The 17,654-nt window shown below is 34.1% G+C and overlaps 3 protein-coding genes across 10 annotated transcripts in view; all 3 read right to left on the reverse strand.

Moving 5' to 3' along the window:
* LOC143343142 (uncharacterized) overlaps positions 1-3,640 on the reverse strand; it is a 47,463-nt gene extending 43,823 nt beyond the window's left edge. For 3 of the 5 annotated variants that reach the window (XM_076767691.1, XM_076767690.1, XM_076767686.1), the window contains exons 1-2: positions 3,006-3,605; positions 906-1,238 (exon numbers count right to left, since the gene is read on the reverse strand). In XM_076767691.1, the coding sequence (XP_076623806.1) occupies positions 906-1,056 (151 nt within the window). In that variant the 5' untranslated portion in view covers positions 1,057-1,238; positions 3,006-3,605. Of the gene's footprint in view, positions 1-905; positions 1,239-2,301; positions 2,746-3,005 lie in introns of those variants that run through there. The other 2 variants (XM_076767687.1, XM_076767688.1) reach the window with 2 other exon arrangements.
* A 689-nt stretch (positions 3,641-4,329) lies between these two features.
* Phkgamma (phosphorylase kinase gamma) lies at positions 4,330-10,127 on the reverse strand. 2 transcript variants are annotated; one of them, XM_076767753.1, is made up of 9 exons: positions 9,698-10,123; positions 8,855-9,024; positions 8,485-8,769; positions 8,305-8,395; positions 8,077-8,213; positions 7,633-7,730; positions 7,234-7,317; positions 6,325-6,483; positions 4,330-6,142 (listed from the first exon to the last, which is right to left on the reverse strand). In XM_076767753.1, the coding sequence occupies exons 1-9, from the start codon at positions 9,787-9,789 to the stop codon at positions 6,008-6,010; spliced, it is 1,251 nt and encodes a 416-aa protein (XP_076623868.1). In that variant the 5' UTR covers positions 9,790-10,123; the 3' UTR covers positions 4,330-6,007. The 2 variants fall into 2 exon arrangements, with proteins under 2 accessions (XP_076623868.1, XP_076623869.1); XM_076767754.1 differs by lacking the exon at positions 7,234-7,317 and having other exon boundaries at positions 9,698-10,127.
* A 343-nt stretch (positions 10,128-10,470) lies between these two features.
* On the reverse strand, positions 10,471-16,613 carry Fidipidine (coiled-coil domain-containing protein 93). 3 transcript variants are annotated; one of them, XM_076767746.1, is made up of 15 exons: positions 15,725-16,613; positions 15,133-15,246; positions 14,964-15,058; positions 14,779-14,890; positions 14,555-14,713; positions 14,275-14,466; positions 14,137-14,151; positions 13,968-14,018; positions 13,799-13,900; positions 13,129-13,343; positions 12,588-12,904; positions 12,390-12,510; positions 12,243-12,327; positions 11,905-12,058; positions 10,471-10,583 (listed from the first exon to the last, which is right to left on the reverse strand). In XM_076767746.1, exons 1-15 carry the CDS (start codon positions 15,773-15,775, stop codon positions 10,564-10,566), a joined length of 1,803 nt encoding a protein of 600 aa, XP_076623861.1. In that variant the 5' UTR covers positions 15,776-16,613; the 3' UTR covers positions 10,471-10,563. The 3 variants fall into 3 exon arrangements, 2 of the variants coding, with proteins under 2 accessions (XP_076623861.1, XP_076623862.1); XR_013079927.1 differs by having other exon boundaries at positions 10,482-10,583; positions 11,010-12,058; positions 15,725-16,612; XM_076767747.1 differs by lacking the exon at positions 14,137-14,151.
* Between the last annotated feature and the right edge of the window lie 1,041 nt (positions 16,614-17,654).

Below are 17,654 nucleotides of genomic sequence, written 5' to 3' on the forward strand. Positions count from 1 at the left end.
TGGGTTTGAATTATTGAGTTTTTACAGTAGTTTCAACGAATCTCTTTCAAACATAGAATGACATTAACGATCATAAAATAAATAAAAAATTGCGTGTACCTTTTTGAATAATAAAATACATTACAAGAAACAAACGTGTTTTCGTTGAAATATTCAACGAAATTTTTCACGAAATTCGATTACTTTATGCAAATATACACAATGTTACAAGAAACATAAATTTAGTAACGTTGTTTGTCTCCATACTTGACAGGTATCGAGCTTATGGAAGATTTCGAGAATGCAATCCTGTGCGTTAAGCCATTCTACATATTCATACAGGCGATTTCACGCGAAATCGGATACTTTATGGAGAACCATTTTGGATTTTGCTGAAACTGGGATACACTGTAGTTTTTAACGATATTTAAATGCAACTAGAAGAATTTGTCAACGTTTTGAACATTGCTGTTTGTACTGCTTTGGACAAATAATATTTTAAAGAATATTATTGATGATTAGTTTATTATGATTCGCGGTTAAAACCGTTTTCTTGTCCATCGAGGAAATAAATAAAAACCAAGTTTATATATAAATAAACAGTATAAAGTACGAATTTTTAACTAATAGTTTTCAACTGCTGTTAAAAAATCGCAAGGGTTTTGCAACATTCTATATTTTCGTTGTAAATATACAGAAGCCTATAATTACAGGGGTGAAAAATAAAGCCAGTTTTTACACACCGGTAAAATAAGTAATTTTCAAAATTGTTTAAAATACTTGGAGACACTTTCAAATATCAACTATACCAAATTCCCGTTTCAGCAAAATTCGAAATATTATTCCGAAAAGTATCTGATTTCGCGTAGAATGATCAACAACACGTATAAGCGAACGGTCGCCGAAAAGTGGCGCGTGGTACTCACCACGTGGCTCGTTGGAGTTGTAATGGTTGGAGTGGGGAACAACGACTAGCGGATGATCGGAGGAGGAGGAAGAGCTGCTTGCGAGACGCTCCCTCTTCTTCTCCTGCTGTTCGACAAACCGCGCTGCTTCCAGCAACGTTTCCAGGCTCATCCTGACGTTGCCGATTCGATCCACGACGAGCTCTGTTCTTCTTTAAGATCCTTCGGGAGATTGAGACTCTGCGATCGGACCGTCGATTCCCGTCGCCGGCTCGCGAGGACGAAGAAGTCGAGAGCCCGTTCTCGTGTCTCAACCCTCCTCTTTTTCTGCTGCTGCCAGCCGCGGGTGGCAATCTGCGCACGAAAAATAAAAAGAACGATCTCGTTAGACCGAAAGTGCACCAGACCACGATGTCATTGTCGAGCAAAGAAATAGGGAGAATTAGCGATCCGTCGACCTTGACAAACGCGCGAAGAAAGGCCGTAATAATGAGAATAATCACGTTAATTTTCTCACTTGTGCTTCTCTCATCGTACCAAAAATCACTCGATGCACAAAAAGAGGGGAGGACGAATTTGGTTCGATCGACGTCACGGAAGGTACAACTGCTGTGCCCGTGAAAAACTTACGCATGTCACGGTTCGTTTTACTTCTACACCTAGATGCACAGACACGGATTGTTCGATAACGTACCGACTACATGATTGTTCTTTTAACGTTCGAAACTTTGTTGATTGACAATATTATTAGCTTGTTTGAACAGAGTTGCAGACGGTACGACACGACCGGTGTCTGAGATACGTCACGTGACGTACGCGTGACGTAACGCACTCGCGCGGGAAGCTTTATCCCCTCCCACGTACCGTCTTCGTAATACCACACGGCGAAGATGCGCAAGCGCAACGTGCGCTTTCATAAAGCGCAGAGCATTAGCACGCATCTTGAGTTCCGTTCGCTGGAAACAATCTAAGAGTCAAAAAAGAAAATAAGACGCAGAACGTGCGAATATTGTTTATGCAGCATGTTTAGCACTTGCAATACAGAATTAAATCATGAATACACTCCTCCAAAAATTATTTTATTCCGAACAATTCGATTTAAGATTGCATCGCTAACTTTCATCGAAAAATGTATGAAATATAATAAAGTTTATGCGAAGGGAAAAGGCAAAAACTGCTTTCCTAATTTTGTATACGATGCGAAAGTTAGAATCGATTTTGAACATCCATGCCCTAAACGATTATCAAAACGAATCAACGTATTTACATGTGTCAAAATAAAATCTGACTTCATAAAATTAACAAAGATTCGAAAAAGTTATAAAATCAAAATTCAAAACAATTATATTTTGTCAATTTAGGAGCTTCAACTGACAAAAGAAAAAGTGATTCCAAGATACGAAAATGATGTACGTACTCGTTTTATAAGGCATCGTCGCATTTAGGCGAGTCAGATTAGTTTAACTGTTCTCGTGATGTAGCATCGAAAGCAGGAACGAGAGTCGTTACGTGGCGTTCGTACGCGCAAGAGCGTGTTCGCGAATACGAGCACGTACAGTGTATAGAATATCAGCTGCGCAGTCCGAGAAATCAGTCACCGAAGAAACAAGGTTCACGGGACAGAGGCGGGAAAGGCGAAGCAGAGAAACGAGGTTCCGCCGCTGATTTGAAAAGTAGATATATCCCGGGCAGCGTAATCGCGAAAGCGTACCACGATCACGCAGAGGTACAATTGCATTTCGTGTACGCGCAACCATGCAAAAATAGGAAAGAAAAACGATGCACTACGACGAGTTGGTAAAGGAGAGGCTGCTTAGAAGAGTACGAAAAGTCAAGAAGCGTGCCACACACCAAACGAGCTCCTCGGACTGACAAAGCGACACACACGTTAGACGGGCGACACACGCACCGTTGACCAATAGGAACTTGCGATAACGTGACGTCATGAGTTGAAGTACCGTGCGATTGGCTGGGTCTATTATGGCACGGAAAACACGCCACGCAACCACCTATACACATGTTAATTAAATAGGCGATAGTCCTGACGAGATAATGTTCCACGAAGGCTTTTAAACGGGTGTGGTAACACCAGAAATGCATAGAAAATAACCAGAAACTTACAGGTACTCTGCGACTGTATTTCGGTCACAATGGAAACACGCTGGAACCCACTTTCACGGTAGAAATCAATTTCTTGCGAGAATTTCTGCGGTATTTCCGCTGTCAAACATGCGACACATGCGGAAAATCACGAGGCACTCGTAAGTTTTCGAACAGTAGACGATCTCACGACGTTTCACAGCACACGACGATTATAACCTGATCGATCTAGCGCGTGGCAGAAACATTTTACAAGTGCTAACCACTGCGCATCAACAGCCATGCTTGCTTGGCCACGATTCACGTGTCTGGGGTCCGAGGTATAGACCAATCAAAGCACGGCTCATGACGTCACCTGGCTGTATCGACCAATGAACGCAGCCCATGTGACGCAGCACTCCGCTGGGCGTGTAAGAGAAGTGTCGAGCTGCTGTATATTGCTCGTTAGTCGGTGCACTTTTTTCGTAATTTTCTTAAATTTCCTTCGGTATCATCGCGAAAAACATGTCGAAACGAGATTTCGGAGCCAGCCGATATCCTTTACGAGCAGGCTTACCTTCCGGTGGACGCCAGAACGGACGAATATCGCGACAATCGTACACAGCACACCCGACACCCGGCTCGCCCGGGCAAACACTCACTCCGATCTCGGCGGCGTCACCCTCTGCCACCTTTTGTCACGTTCCTTCTCTGTCACATGGATCGGAGCTGTACGCTGTTGCCACTTCTACGGTATCGGAGCATACAGTTCATTGTTTACCTTTGCGCGCGCGCCAAAACTATGTACCGTCACTTTTTCGAAAGCTAATCGCGTTAACTTCTTATTAATTTGTTTCGATTTTAATAAAATACGCGTTCCCGTAAACCTCCATCTTTTACCTATAGAATAAAATGTGCGTATCGTGTTCTTCGACCGAGTGCCATTCGGACTAACGCGTTTCAGTATTCTTGAAGAGTCATCGAATACGTACTGAGATTATTTCGTTTGTTTAAAAGGTACACCGATAAAAATATTACTACAGAATTTAAACGTTTTTAATTCCAATAAAATTAATTTTTCTGTAACGTATTTTAAATGATTTGGTTGTTAAATTTGTTCAAGTGAAAACGAAAATATATAAAATTGACGTAGATATTTTGAATATTACGACATGCATTTATTATTAATTTTTAAATTGTATACATGGGGTTTAAATAGCCCAAGCATAATAAAATAACTTAAAAAAAAAAATCGTATGGAATAAGACATACTTGTCACAAGAAATTGAAGTATATAGTGCTTAAAAACTTAAAGTAACGGCGGGGTTAAACGATTTATACGTTCTTTATAATGACTGAATTCAGATTTCACTTTTTTCAAAAAGTATATTATTATTATGTAGATACATTCCATAAGTAACATATTACACAAGCTGTAATGTGTAATTACACAAGTACATTTATGCACATACACATTATATACCCTTAGTATGAATTCAAATCTACTACAAATATACAAAATATAATCGCCTTTACTATAGATAATAAAATTTAACTATGTGTAAAGAGTAAAAATCACTTTTTTAAAGAGAGGAATAAAAATATAATTTATTACATTTGCAAAAATATTTTACTTCAAAATATACATTTTACACAAAATATGTATCGCTATAGGTACATGTATTAATATGATTTTCCAGATTTGTTCTTTGTAACCTTTTAAACGATAATATCAATTTTAATTTAGTGCAATTTGCTAAAAATTATTGAAAATTAGGCGACAATTCCTAATTTTTTTTTTTACATTAATTAAACTTCACACATTTTTTTTATAATTTATAATCTAAAACAAATTCAGCAGTATAAAATATGACTAGAATTTGCACAAAATATTATATACTATAATCTACATGCAGATCTTAGTAAATAATATTACTATGGAATACATTATTTCATTAGGAATTTGAATAAATTTGGAATTACGCATAATTCGTATTTTTAATTTTCCTATAAACTTTTCTAAACCTTTTACTGTTTACTTTTAATTTAAACTTGTTTTGTATTAAAATGGAATTTCATATGAATTATTATCATAATTATTGCTGTACTTAATGCTCACTTATTATTATTAATGTTGTACAAAATATAATTTAACAATATATTACAGTAAAAGTATTAGTAAAAATTTAATTTTGTATGTGTTGCTGATTTGTAGTAAATTATGTAACTCTTATTTATGTGGCTACTGGATATATTTTATAGAAATGTACAAACATAAGAAATATAGTCATGGAACAAAACGGTAATTCTTTATGCATATACTGTATTTTTATGTTTGTACGCATAAGCACCTTTATCTACATTCAACATATTTTAATTATTTTAAAAGTCTTAATTCCTTTTTTAGCACACGAGGAAATTTGTTCTCAAACTTATTTTTTTTATTTGAAAATAAGTTGTTTTATGTTATATTGTGCTATGAAAAGAGCAGTAAATACTGTAAAGAAAAAATTATTATTAATTTAAGATAGAATATTCAAAAAATAGTTTCACAAACTGTTTTGAATATAATACTTTATCTAAACACAAAACACACTCCAAAAGTGTGATGCTAAAGGTTTGTAGCATATCACTAACATAATTTTTCACATTTCTTAATATTTTCTTTTTTTTGTTTGAGAAGTTTATAATTTCTATTTATTGAGCAGCACTACACTTTTAAATAACGAGTAAGACCATATAACAGGCCTATAGAAACAATAAATATGTAAATCCATTCTTACATAATAAATTTGGAAATTCAACAATCCAATTAATGTCTTCCATTATTTTACAATATCTAAAGACAATTAACACGTGACGACGTTTACCTAATTTTACGACAGATTTAAACAGAATCAAGAGAAAGTATTGACACCTACCTTTTGGGCAAGTTACTTATTTTTTTACTGTTTTCTTACTGAATATTTTGTTTAGATACTGTAAATGTCGACTAACTAAAGAATTAATAATTTTAACTAAACAATGTTTTATTAAAACATTGGTTATCTGCTCAAATTACTAACATAAAGGTGCTTCAGTTCTGTCTTTGGTGTGTTTTCAAATAACGCGGCTCGATTTTGTCCTTCTCCCTTTTTTACCCAATGACCATAAACTCTGAATGCACAACCATCAACGACCTATAAAAGTTATACAAGATATTACTTTGTATAACTTACGATTAAATTAACTAACTTTATTTAATTTATAAATTAATTTATATATTAAATAAAGCTTTTTACGTCATTAATATAAAAATTAATTTCATTTTATAATATATATATATTTTTATATATTTGTTAAAACAAATACGAAACAGTACCTTTCGTAAAATTTTAATCCTGTAAGGATCAGTGCATGCCACATGGGTCGAAAGAGGCTCGGGTGTTGTATGGAGCCGTTTAATACGGACAACCGCACGAACACAAATGATAGCTAATTGGAATCTTTTTCGTGCGTTAAATGATTTTGCCTTTAATTCCTGTACAAAATATAAACTAAGATAATAATGGGAAAATATTTAAATAATATGAGATTTCAATGTTTATTAAGTAGTTTCCTGTAATAAAAATCTCATTAAACAACAACAAATATGTGTTGTGTAAAGTAAAAGAGTAATGTTAGTAATGATATGCATACTAAAATAGTTTAGAAAACAGTGGATTAATTTTGATTTTTGTAATGCGACTGTTGTTTAAAAATTATCTTGATAACGATTATGTGAAAAGTATAGACAATGAGAGACAAGTTGAAATGTGTATATACATATATGTACACATAAAAGTTTCAAAACACTGTATGCTTTAAATTCTTTATTTTATCATGCAAGAGTAGTATTAATATTCCCATTAATATTATCGATTCATTCCCAATGATTCACGTCCATGCTTTGATAAACCTTTATCATGCTTTAAAGCAAAATGTGATGTTTTTATTAAAAATATATTATTTATTATAAATCAGTTATCCATAATTATAACCGATATTAGCAAGTCTTTATGCTTTGCTCCTTACTTTCGTGTGTAAATGTTCCGATATAATATACTTCAGTATACTATAGAGCACTGAACGAAATTACAAAACCAATTAAATATATACGTTTTATGTATAGTTTTAATCAATTTCAAATATTAATCAAAACTAAACTGTTAATTGTTATATATTATGTAAAAACTATAATCAAGCGAAATCACACTTAACAGCAAACAAAATAAAAACAAAAATAATTTACCAAAGCTAACTGAGATATCCTACTCAGACGCCGAGAATTAGATGATAGTGAACGTTTTAGTGGAGCGATGTCTTGATCCCACAGCTGTAATTCCAGTAATTTTCTATTTATATTGATATTACCGATTTTGTTCCTTTATAAAAACCGCTTCCAAATTAATACACTTTACAAAACTGACTAAACGTAAGTTCGAAAAATGATACTCGTTAATCCTCTTACGAGAGTGGTTAAGCAAGTGCGTTTTGCTATGAATATATATATAGTGTTGAACACATAAAGCAAACAAAAAAAATGTAAACTTAATTAACTATAATTTTCTACGAAGTGATAAATGTTTGAGAACTGTTGTTTTCTATTTTACATACTATGATACAAATTGTATAATAAGGAAAGACTTACCACTGTATGGAAAAACGAATGATCTAATGCTTCCTTAATAGGAATTCTCTTCTTGGGCTCAATGACTAGTAACTTTCTTATCAGATCTTTTGGGGCTTCTGAAAATCAAATCAAAGTCAAATCATTACACCAATTTAAAAGTATATTAAAACGCCATAAAATTACGAACGTATATCGAAAATATTTATAATAGGCAATCTTATAACGCTAGAAATACGCTCCGCGCGTTGTAAACATTTGTAAAGTATATTTGTAGTTTTCGAACCGATATTATTCCTTTGTTAAAATTTCTCGAAGTAACACAATTACTATATTTTCAAACTAATATTTAACCATAGACGTAAGATTTGGAGGAGAGAGGAAATCTGTGTCAAATATAAAATTTCGCGTTGTCGTCGATCAGATTCTCCCGAGGAACATATAATAATAATAAATAAAAATTACCTGTTATGTCTGCCCATTCTGGGGATGTAAACGAGTACTTCCCCTCCATAATATTTCTAAGCATGACCATCTGTTTTCTATGCCAAAATGGAGGACAACCAACTAACAAGGTAAACATAATTACTCCACAGGCCCATCTAAAAAATGTGAAAAAAAAGACAAATTCTTGTATTACTGTGTTTAATTGTATTCTAAACAATGGATCTATACTAAATCAAATTGGCTTACATGTCAACTTCGTATCTATAGCCTTCTGCATTTTCAAACATATTGCACTTCAGCACCTCCGGTGCCAAGTATCCAGGAGTACCACAGAGATCTACAACAGAAAGTTACTAATCAAAATTAGACATTCTTATTGATTACGCAAATGCATTGTGTACTAGGTTTTATAAAATAATTACAAACCATATAATTTGTCCTCTCCTTTTAATACTCTGGCAAAACCAAAATCTGTTATTTTCACATTTAAATTATCATCCAGTAATATATTTTCTGGTTTCAAATCTCTATGTACTATTCCTTGATTATGTATATGTAGGACTCCTTCAAACACTTGTCTCATGATGTAACGTGTTTTTTTCTCAGAAAGAGTAACAACAGATGTGAGGTAGTCAAATAACTCTCCATTTTTACAAATTTCAAAAATTAGAAAAATGAATGTACTAGACTCAAAGACATCGTGCAATTCAACTGGAAAAAATAAAAATTATTGATTGTAAGCGGCAAAAATGCTTTGGAAACTATTTTCTTTGTATTTATATGATTGGAAACTTACTAATATAGGGATGACCAGCTACTCTACGAAGAATATGCACCTCTTGTAATGTAGCATCTTTCATAGTGTTTCCATCATCATTAGTTTCATTACTAATATCTATGATTTTAGCTGCATATTCTATACCTGTTTCTTTTTCTATACATCTTCTAACAGTGGAAGATATTCCTCTGTAAATATTACATTTAATTTATCTTGAGAAACATTACTTTAAAATTGATTATAAAAGGATAAAGAATATTTTTAAAAAAAATTTCGGAACAACAGAATATATTTCATATTTACTTATATACAGTATTATTATCTTTTTGTCTCGTATTAACGTCAATGCTGTATAAATAAACATCTTTGAAACTGTAAGTGGCATATACGGGTGCATTTGTGTATGTTTCTTTTTATTTTGTCAAGAATTTCGATACTAATATATCGTTTGCTGCGCCTTAATCGATTTGTACAAAGAATTTAATACATTTCGTAAAATGATATATCGAAACGTAATTGTTTGACACAATGAACCTTTCGTTTTCGTACAGCGTTCCGTCAATGTTGTAAATAGTCCGTCTAAAACTTGAACCATGGTTTTGAACGGGTTTTCTAATTTTGATTAGACTACAAAACAAAGTGTCGTTGGATACGATGCGTTTAACTTTATTGAATTATATAATTGAACAGGTTAACTTGTTCGTTCGAGGCGGCAAATCCCACAGCTCGTTTATTGTAATTGCAACGCGCCAGTCTAATAATATAAACAGAAACATATCTATCATACTACGCGTGCTTGCTGAACAAATAAAAATAGTATGCTATGTTGTTATTATCTTTTTCAAATATCACGTGACGAACCTTCCAAGGATTTCTTTGGGTTCATATTTCGCGTAGAATCCTTTTGCCGCGTCTTTGTCTGGTAGGAGATCGTCCCCTTCGTCTTTTGCCATCTTACACGCAATAATTTTTTCATAAGAGTATCACATTAATAGCCACTGTATAGATAGCACATGTTCCTTTAGTTTGAAAGGAACAAGCACAAATAGATGGTTCTTTCGCCCGTTACGATTATCATATTACGTATCTTTACAGAGCGTCGCGTTGGATCTTCGCTACATTCTAAGAAACGTTAACAAACGGATCACTGATCACAGTACCACGGAGAATGGCTACGATAGATCTTCGAAAAGACGGAGAAATCACGCGAACACATAAGCACTGCAAGAGGAACAATGGCGATAACTAATATAAAGTTACTAACAAAGAGGGCTCTGATCAACTGACGGAGTAACGAGGAAAACACCAACTGTGCAGTGCATGAAAGGGAAAACAGACAAGCGACAAGTAGCAATCTATTATCGGGCTAAAATTGCTATCCCAAGGTGTGCATATATTATGCGTTGATCTATACTTTATGCAAAGACGAATCGCGTCATGTGACTTACAGTTGACTATTTTAAATTGGTATAGCTACAATTATTGCGTCAAACTATTTTTTGGCATCCTTTGAACTTCGAACTTGGACAAATTGATTCTTTTCACTAATCTGCCGAACCACACAAAATTAATACTTGCACGGGGACGAAAACAAACTCGATAAGGAGGGAGGTGAGTGAACAAGCCATATTCTTAGAGGGTTTATGCGAAATTTTGTTACAAAATATACATTTTAACAAGGAACAATCTCATTTTCAAGCTTCGTTCTTTCATTTTTTCAATCTAAGTTACCCTCGCGAGTATGAATCTGAAAAAAAACAGGAACGTTTGGTGTACATGTATATACTACTGATATACAGGGTGTCAATACATCAACTGCTACAGGTTTCTTTGAGATTGTTCAAGATAATTATAAAATTCTTTATTTTTGTAATGCTTGCGATAAAGTATTTTACGCAATTGTAGAAATATGAATAAAATAAAAAAAGTTAATCGTCTTATAAATCTCGTAACGAAAGATGTTTTTCGTAATATTCTATAACATTACGAAATATGAAATTACTGTTTTTGTACTTTGATGTTAATGAATCAGTGATACAACATAAGAGCTCTATTGTTTTTTAGATTACCAAAAAAAGAATCTTATCGCTATAATCGGAAATCTCAAGGAAAATAGCTCGCGGTACTTTGTGCTAGACACCCTTTATACAATAAGAATATAAATAGAAGCTACCGCTGTGTCGCTTGCTCCTTACAAATTTGGCCTAAACGTTGATCGAAATTGAAATACTATTTCTTCGATATGTTAACACAGCCGACGGGACTCATAGAAATTACATTTTCATGGGCATGTTTAAACAAACTATTTTTTCACGTAATTTTGACAAATGATCTGTACGTTGAGATCGATAAATACCTTGAAATTCAAGGTTAACTTTTTTCAAGGTCAAAAATTATGACATCACGCGTTGCAAATAAATCGTTTTTACACAAAAAGATTCTTAAAGTTTCCATACGGTGACAACTCGTCGCACTTCACGCGCCATATTGTACAAAGATGGGGCGCGTAGCATAACGTAAATTCACACGAGCATAGTAACGAAAGTTAAAATAGGGTTTTAGAACAGGGGAGGGGGGGGGGGGATATAGATCGACATCATTATTAATATGCATGGAAGAATTGTTTCTAAAAAGCAACACAGATTCTAAAAAATATACCCACCAATGTTTTAATACCATAAAGTGTCTTGATCTATGTTTTCCTCACCATAAATAATTTACGAAGAATCATGTCTAAGTGAAATCGCAAACTACAATTTAAAAAAAGTATTATAATGTGCAGCACAAATTTATAATTTGCTTCTAAGATTATACCTTTTCTTTTATTTTAACACGCACACTTGTCAATTTATTCAATGATATAACAATTACAAAAATTTCGGTGCAAGCTCCGTTATTTGTGCGATCAGTTTTTCCTAGCTGCAACGAAAGTAGGAACACTCTTTAACGCCCGTCGGCTAAGTGTTAACGTAGTATTCAAGTTCTTTGACGGAATGAGTAATTGCAACAAGAATACATGGATTCCATGTGTCTCGAGATAAGCGAAGAGAAGTCTGTTATTTACGGACCACGCAGTTGCGCGAGCAATGCCTCATTTTTGCGACATTCAATAGTGAGTTGCCTGACCGCAGCAACGTATTTGCGTTGTTGTTCTATCAAAGTGGCGAGTTGTTGACTAAGAGCATCCCTCTTGTTTTTCTCATCGGTGCACCGTTTGTCCACCTATGGGAACACACGATCCTCTTATCGAAACGCAGCAATAATTTGCGTGCTTCGTTGTTGTTCGAATTAATTAATCAAAAATGAAACAATATTTCGTAACAGTTTCGACGTTTTTTCCTCAATTAATTATATAAAAAGAATATCAGTAATATTATTCGTATATTATCGATTAAATATTCATTACCTTCGCTTTGTTGATTTTCACGCCTGCAACGATCATTTCGAATTGTCTCATGAATTGTTCCTTACCGCTCGTCGAGGCCATTGCTCTGATAAAAGTATAGTTATTATCAATAAACGATGAAAAATACGAGATTTATGAAACGCTTACCTGTTATAAATATGTTGGATAGAATCTAATAACGATAACTCCTTGCTCAAGTACAGCTTCGTATCGGCGAGAGTATTGTACAACGTGAAATATTGTTTTGTTTCTTTATGCTTAGCCGAAACTGCAATATAAACGATAAAAAAAATTATTAGCAGAATGATTCAGCGAGTATCGGGGATTAAAAATAAATCGACGAACCTTGATTGTACAGTTCCATAAATCGTTTTTGATATTGCGCAAATTCAGAGCGTCCTGGAATGTCGTCCAATAATCTGGACCAATAAGCAATAGATCTAGACCGCCCAGCCAATTCAAATCTCGCTTTCCTGACTGCTTCTACTTGTTTCACGTACTCCTTCGCACGGTCTTCTTCCTCCTCGGAGGTGCCGCTCTTGATTTCTTGAAATTTGCCACGCAAACGATTCAAATCCGAGTTACATTGTTCTCGAAAATTGTGCTCTTGCTCCTTCAAACCGTCGTGCACCAAAAGCAGTTCTTCCAAACGCTTGTAAACGCTGAAGAAACAACAGAAGTGGAACTCTTTTTAACTTCTAGTTAAATACAGTATCAAAACATGTGGAGACACCAATTCTAATAATATTACTCGAAGATTATTATTTACATTTTACGCAAAAAGTTTCTGAGCCAATTTTTTGATATCATTTGCGTTTCAAATATCTGCACAAGAGTGGCATATGATTTTTGTTAAAAATCAAATCTCAAATTAAAGGATAAGTACCTATCGTTTTCAGTGATTCCCATTTCTTCCGCTTTTTTTAACGAACGCTCGATAGTTTGCCGTTTCGCACGAGATTCGTTCGTTTTATCTATCAATTCTGTAACCTTGGCAGACAAGCTGTCTCTCTCTTTTGTCAATTTTCGCGTTCGATTTTGGAGCGCCGCCTTTTGCTTCTGCAACGCGGTCAACGCTGAAGTATTTATGCTGCCACTTTCCTGCGATTAAGCACCGATTAAAGTTAAATCTGCAGTTTGCAATTGTACGAAGGAAAAGGACGGACTGGTCGAACTGCCGAATCTGGATCCGATAGCTTTATCAACTGAACTATCCAAGCCATGGATGGATTTATTTCTCTCTGCGCCTAATACTCAAAAATAGCTGTAGCCTATACAATATTTAACCGATATAACAGATCAGTCCATAAGCTCATTCGCGTTTTACAACACATGTGTTGCAGGAATCAGAAAATACGTTTCGGACTTCGTTCATTTCTTTTTCTTTTTTATATATCATTTCGTTATGAACACTGTTTAAATTGTTTGTCACGCTACAGAACGTACTAATACAGAATATCCTAACATTTTAAAGACTACGATGCAAATAAGGACCCAAATGCGCACGAACGTATTATTGACTGACCTGATATTTGTTTTGTTGAAATGAAATTTACCTCAATCTCGGAAGTCGACATCGTATATTCCTCAGCCACCTTGGCGATTTCTTGGGCTTGGATCCCGACAATGTTTCCTACCGCTGTCATACTTAAACGAGTCTGCGTAGATAATGAATAATAAATACGTAATTAGTAGTAATTAATATTTATTCGTGTAACAACCTACCGAACTTTCTTCGATAGCTGCCAGGTTTTCAGCCAGTTGTTCTGTATTTTCCTATGGCAACGTGAAACATATTTTAACTGAACTATAAATATATAACTATATTTAGATTAAAAAGACACTCAAATCTAACTATTTAATTTTTTCTAACAGTAACTTTAATAAGACTGACCTGCAATGGGGGATCCTGTGCAATGCGTGAAAAGGGGATTTTATTTTATAATAAATTCAATTCTAATTTTTTATATCTCTACATTCGATTTACATATATGAATAGATAACGCGTAAGTCTAACTGAATATATTCTCACTTTTTCTTTTAATTCCTCTTTTCTATCATTGTTCTGACCCGCATCCGAAGTTGCTGCTGTTGGAGATCCAACAGATTTTGAAGAAAAGTATAAAGGTGCTTCGTATTCTAGAACCGTGCCAAGAAATCTAATAGATTTGTCTCTGGTAGCACCGTCTTTGTACTTGAAAAGACGCCGAGGTTCATAAGATTTCTACAAAATAATCGTAATTTTGATAAACTCAAAAATTTGTAATGTATCTGTTTCTATTGGGACACTCTGTATACCACGTAGATCTTACCTTGACCAGTTGAATGTTCCGTACCAGATTGTCTTTGACAGTCTTTGCAGTACCAGCATCTTCAGTGAAAGAGTGTTTTTTATGGAACTGATCCAGAGCAAACGATCGCACGAAATTGGCTGTCTCTTCTCGCGTTTCCATCAATCGTTTGACTAACCACTAAAATTTATATCATTTAACTAATCGTAATAAATCGTTGTCTATTGCGGGAGTAGGTTGTTTACCTGAATAATAGGAAAAATATGAATGTAATCTAGTCCCTGAATTTGATGAGGTTCTATCCTGTATGGACAATTCATGTTGGGTAACACAGCCAAAATTTTCTCAGTTAAAGATCTACAAATATACGTACAGAATAATATTGTATATAAATCTTTGAACGCTTTGAATACTTCACGCATGTACTTGCATTTTTTGACCTATGGTTAGATCTTCCTGAAACAGTAAATCGACATCTACGTCGAAATTACAAGATTCTATACACCAGGTCATCCCACCGATCACCTAAATATTATATTAATTTAATACGTTTTGTTCAATGTTTTAATTCTTCCAACAAGGTTTATATCTTTACACACCCTGTCAAAAAACGATAAATCTTTTATCCTGGCTCGAAAATAGCCTGCCGCCAGAAGTAGATCGATAATGTCGTGAAATCTCTTCGCTTGTTCCTCATCTTTGCGTATATCAACCTGAAAAACATTTACAATATATTTTTATTTATATTTCCCGCTCTTCGTTCGATACGCGCTTGTTAGTACCAGAAACGCGCGACAGATGGCGTGAACGTTTTGAAATAAGAATCGCATACTCTACAAACTCCAGACCGATGCAAATAGTATAAGTTATATTATTTGAGTGACAAGTGCATCAACGAATAAATATAATAAATAAAACCATAGTATAAACATAAGTTACGAGCATATACGTGGAAAAATTCGAATGTAAATTGTAACGAAAGTATGTGAACCGTAGAACAGAAAATAAAGAACGTTGAAACACGGAACGCGCACTGGAAAAATATCGAAACGGTACATCGCGTGGTCCATTATTGACATATTGTAAACATTCTATTTATTTTAGATAAATGAATATCAATGTTTATTATCGGGGTTTTAACGATGAACTTTACAGATTCGTGAAATCATGTGATTAATTCTGTAAACATACCTCAACATATTCCGAGCTATTCCATATTCTTATCGATGCGTCGTCTAACATAGTTGTATCACGCCGAATGTAAAAAACACAACAGATAATATTCGTGTGATCTATACGAAAGGAGCTGTCGACTCGTCTACTTGACAGTATTTGGCTACCGACTCAGTCACTTGACATTGTCGATTCTCACCGTCGTGTCAGCCATTTTGCTCGCGTTACGCCCATCAGTCGAACCTTAAGATTCGTTTCCATGTATTTGTTTGATCGTTTAAACTTTTGCAATGGCATTTAACTGGAAATAGCGTAGATTATGTTCGTTTAAACCTAAGTGACTTTTTATGTATTCCGAAGCGCGAGGCTCTTTCCAAAATTAAATTTCATTGGCTCTTAAAGAGTTAGAGTTAAACTGTTCATAGGCAGCAGAGTGCTGTTATTTATACATAGATAATTTAGAAACGATAACCCTAATTTATTAAAATATTATTACAATAATGCATTTTTCTTAAATTTCGCGTACAAGGAATACTTTATACTTTCAAAATATCTTTCTACCGTCTTTTCGTGGACAAATATGGTGCATTATATTTGCTTCTTAATTGCTCATTCAATTTCAGACGATATAATTTAGTAATAACTAACTGTATTGTAATTGTCTTCAGAATATTTATGAATAATAATAATTAGAAGAATATTTCTATTATTCTACCTAATTTGATTGGTGTTCTATATAACATTTTCCATATATATTTAATGAAAAGTATAATGTGAAAGGGTATGAGAAAGGAAAGAGTACCATCTGCTACTTCTCGAAACTAACGCTACACGCGGCAGGAATTTCAATTTAATTCGAGCTTGACTGGCTCGAAACCCGCGATTTACAAATATTTGAATTTTTAAAAATGATATACTATACAGGGTGTTCGGCCACCCCTGGAAAAAATTTTAATGGGAGATTCTAGAGGCCAAAATAAGACGAAAATCAAGAATACTAATTTGTTGATCGAGACTTCATTAAAAAGTTATTAACGTTTAAAGTTCCGCCCGTACTGAATTTTTTTCTTGAAAGTGGGTAGGATTTTAGGGGTATGTCTATTGACCAAAAATGCTGTAAATTGACCCCCGGAATTAACTATAATTTTTTTAGAACGATTTGGAATTTTTTAATTTTATCGAAAAATTTATCAACCTTCCTGAATTTTTTTCTCGAAAGTGCGTTGGATTTCGGTGGTATGTTTATTCACCAAAAGTGATTGTATTTGACCCCAAAACCTAGAAATAATTTTTTTAAAACGATTCGAAATGTTTTAATTTCGTCTAAAAATTTCAGTACCTACTCGAATTTTTTTCTTGAAAGTGGGTAGGCTTTCGAGGATATGTCTATTGATCAAAAATGATTGTAATTGACCCTCGTAATTAAATATAATTTTTTTAGCATGATTTGAAATTTTTTAATTTCGTCTAAAAATTTCAGTACCTACTCGAATTTTTTTCTTGAAAGTGGGTAGGATTTCGAGGGTATGTCTATTGATCAAAAATGCTTGTAATTGACCCCTGCAACCGAAAATAATTTTTCCAGAACGATTTAAAATTTTTTTTTTTCTCCGAAAAATTTCAGCAGCTACCCCCTGTCGATTTTTCTTAAAAATTCGTTTTCGATTTTTAATAATTTTGTTTGACGCCCTACAGAAAAGTTGTTTAATACTTTTTTGTAGGTAACCATGAGCTCTATTTCAAAAAAAAGTTTCATTGAAATATATTCACTATTGTAAGAGTTATGGCTGTTTGAAAATTGGACCATTTTTATGGGGTTTTTCTCATTTTGCGGTGTCAAGGATCAACTTTTCGAATATTTTTGCAATTTCTGCATATTCTCCATCAAAATACGCGTAGTTTGCTTTTTTAAACATTAAAATCCTTCAATCCGTTCAGAAGTTATGAC

This window comes from Colletes latitarsis, chromosome 7, assembly GCF_051014445.1.
Source record: "Colletes latitarsis isolate SP2378_abdomen chromosome 7, iyColLati1, whole genome shotgun sequence".
In the NCBI taxonomy this organism is placed as follows: domain Eukaryota; kingdom Metazoa; phylum Arthropoda; class Insecta; order Hymenoptera; family Colletidae; genus Colletes; species Colletes latitarsis.

Bases quoted from the DNA above. Each gene is read 5' to 3' on its own strand.
- Phkgamma (XM_076767753.1), bottom strand. From the start codon at position 9,789: ATGGCAAAAGACGAAGGGGACGATCTCCTACCAGACAAAGACGCGGCA. The intron at 8,770-8,854 runs GTAAGTTTCCAA...TATTTTTTCCAG, and splicing joins AGCTGGTCATCCCTATATTA to TTGAATTGCACGATGTCTTT. The intron at 6,484-7,233 runs GTAAATTATTTT...TATTTTGTACAG, and splicing joins GGATATCTCAGTTAGCTTTG to GAATTAAAGGCAAAATCATT.
- Fidipidine (XM_076767746.1), bottom strand. From the start codon at position 15,775: ATGTTAGACGACGCATCGATAAGAATATGGAATAGCTCGGAATATGTT. The intron at 14,891-14,963 runs GCAAGTACATGC...GTATATTTGTAG, and splicing joins CTAACCATAGGTCAAAAAAT to ATCTTTAACTGAGAAAATTT. The intron at 10,584-11,904 runs GTCCGTAAATAA...GTTTTTTTTCAG, and splicing joins ATTGCTCGCGCAACTGCGTG to ATTCATACTCGCGAGGGTAA.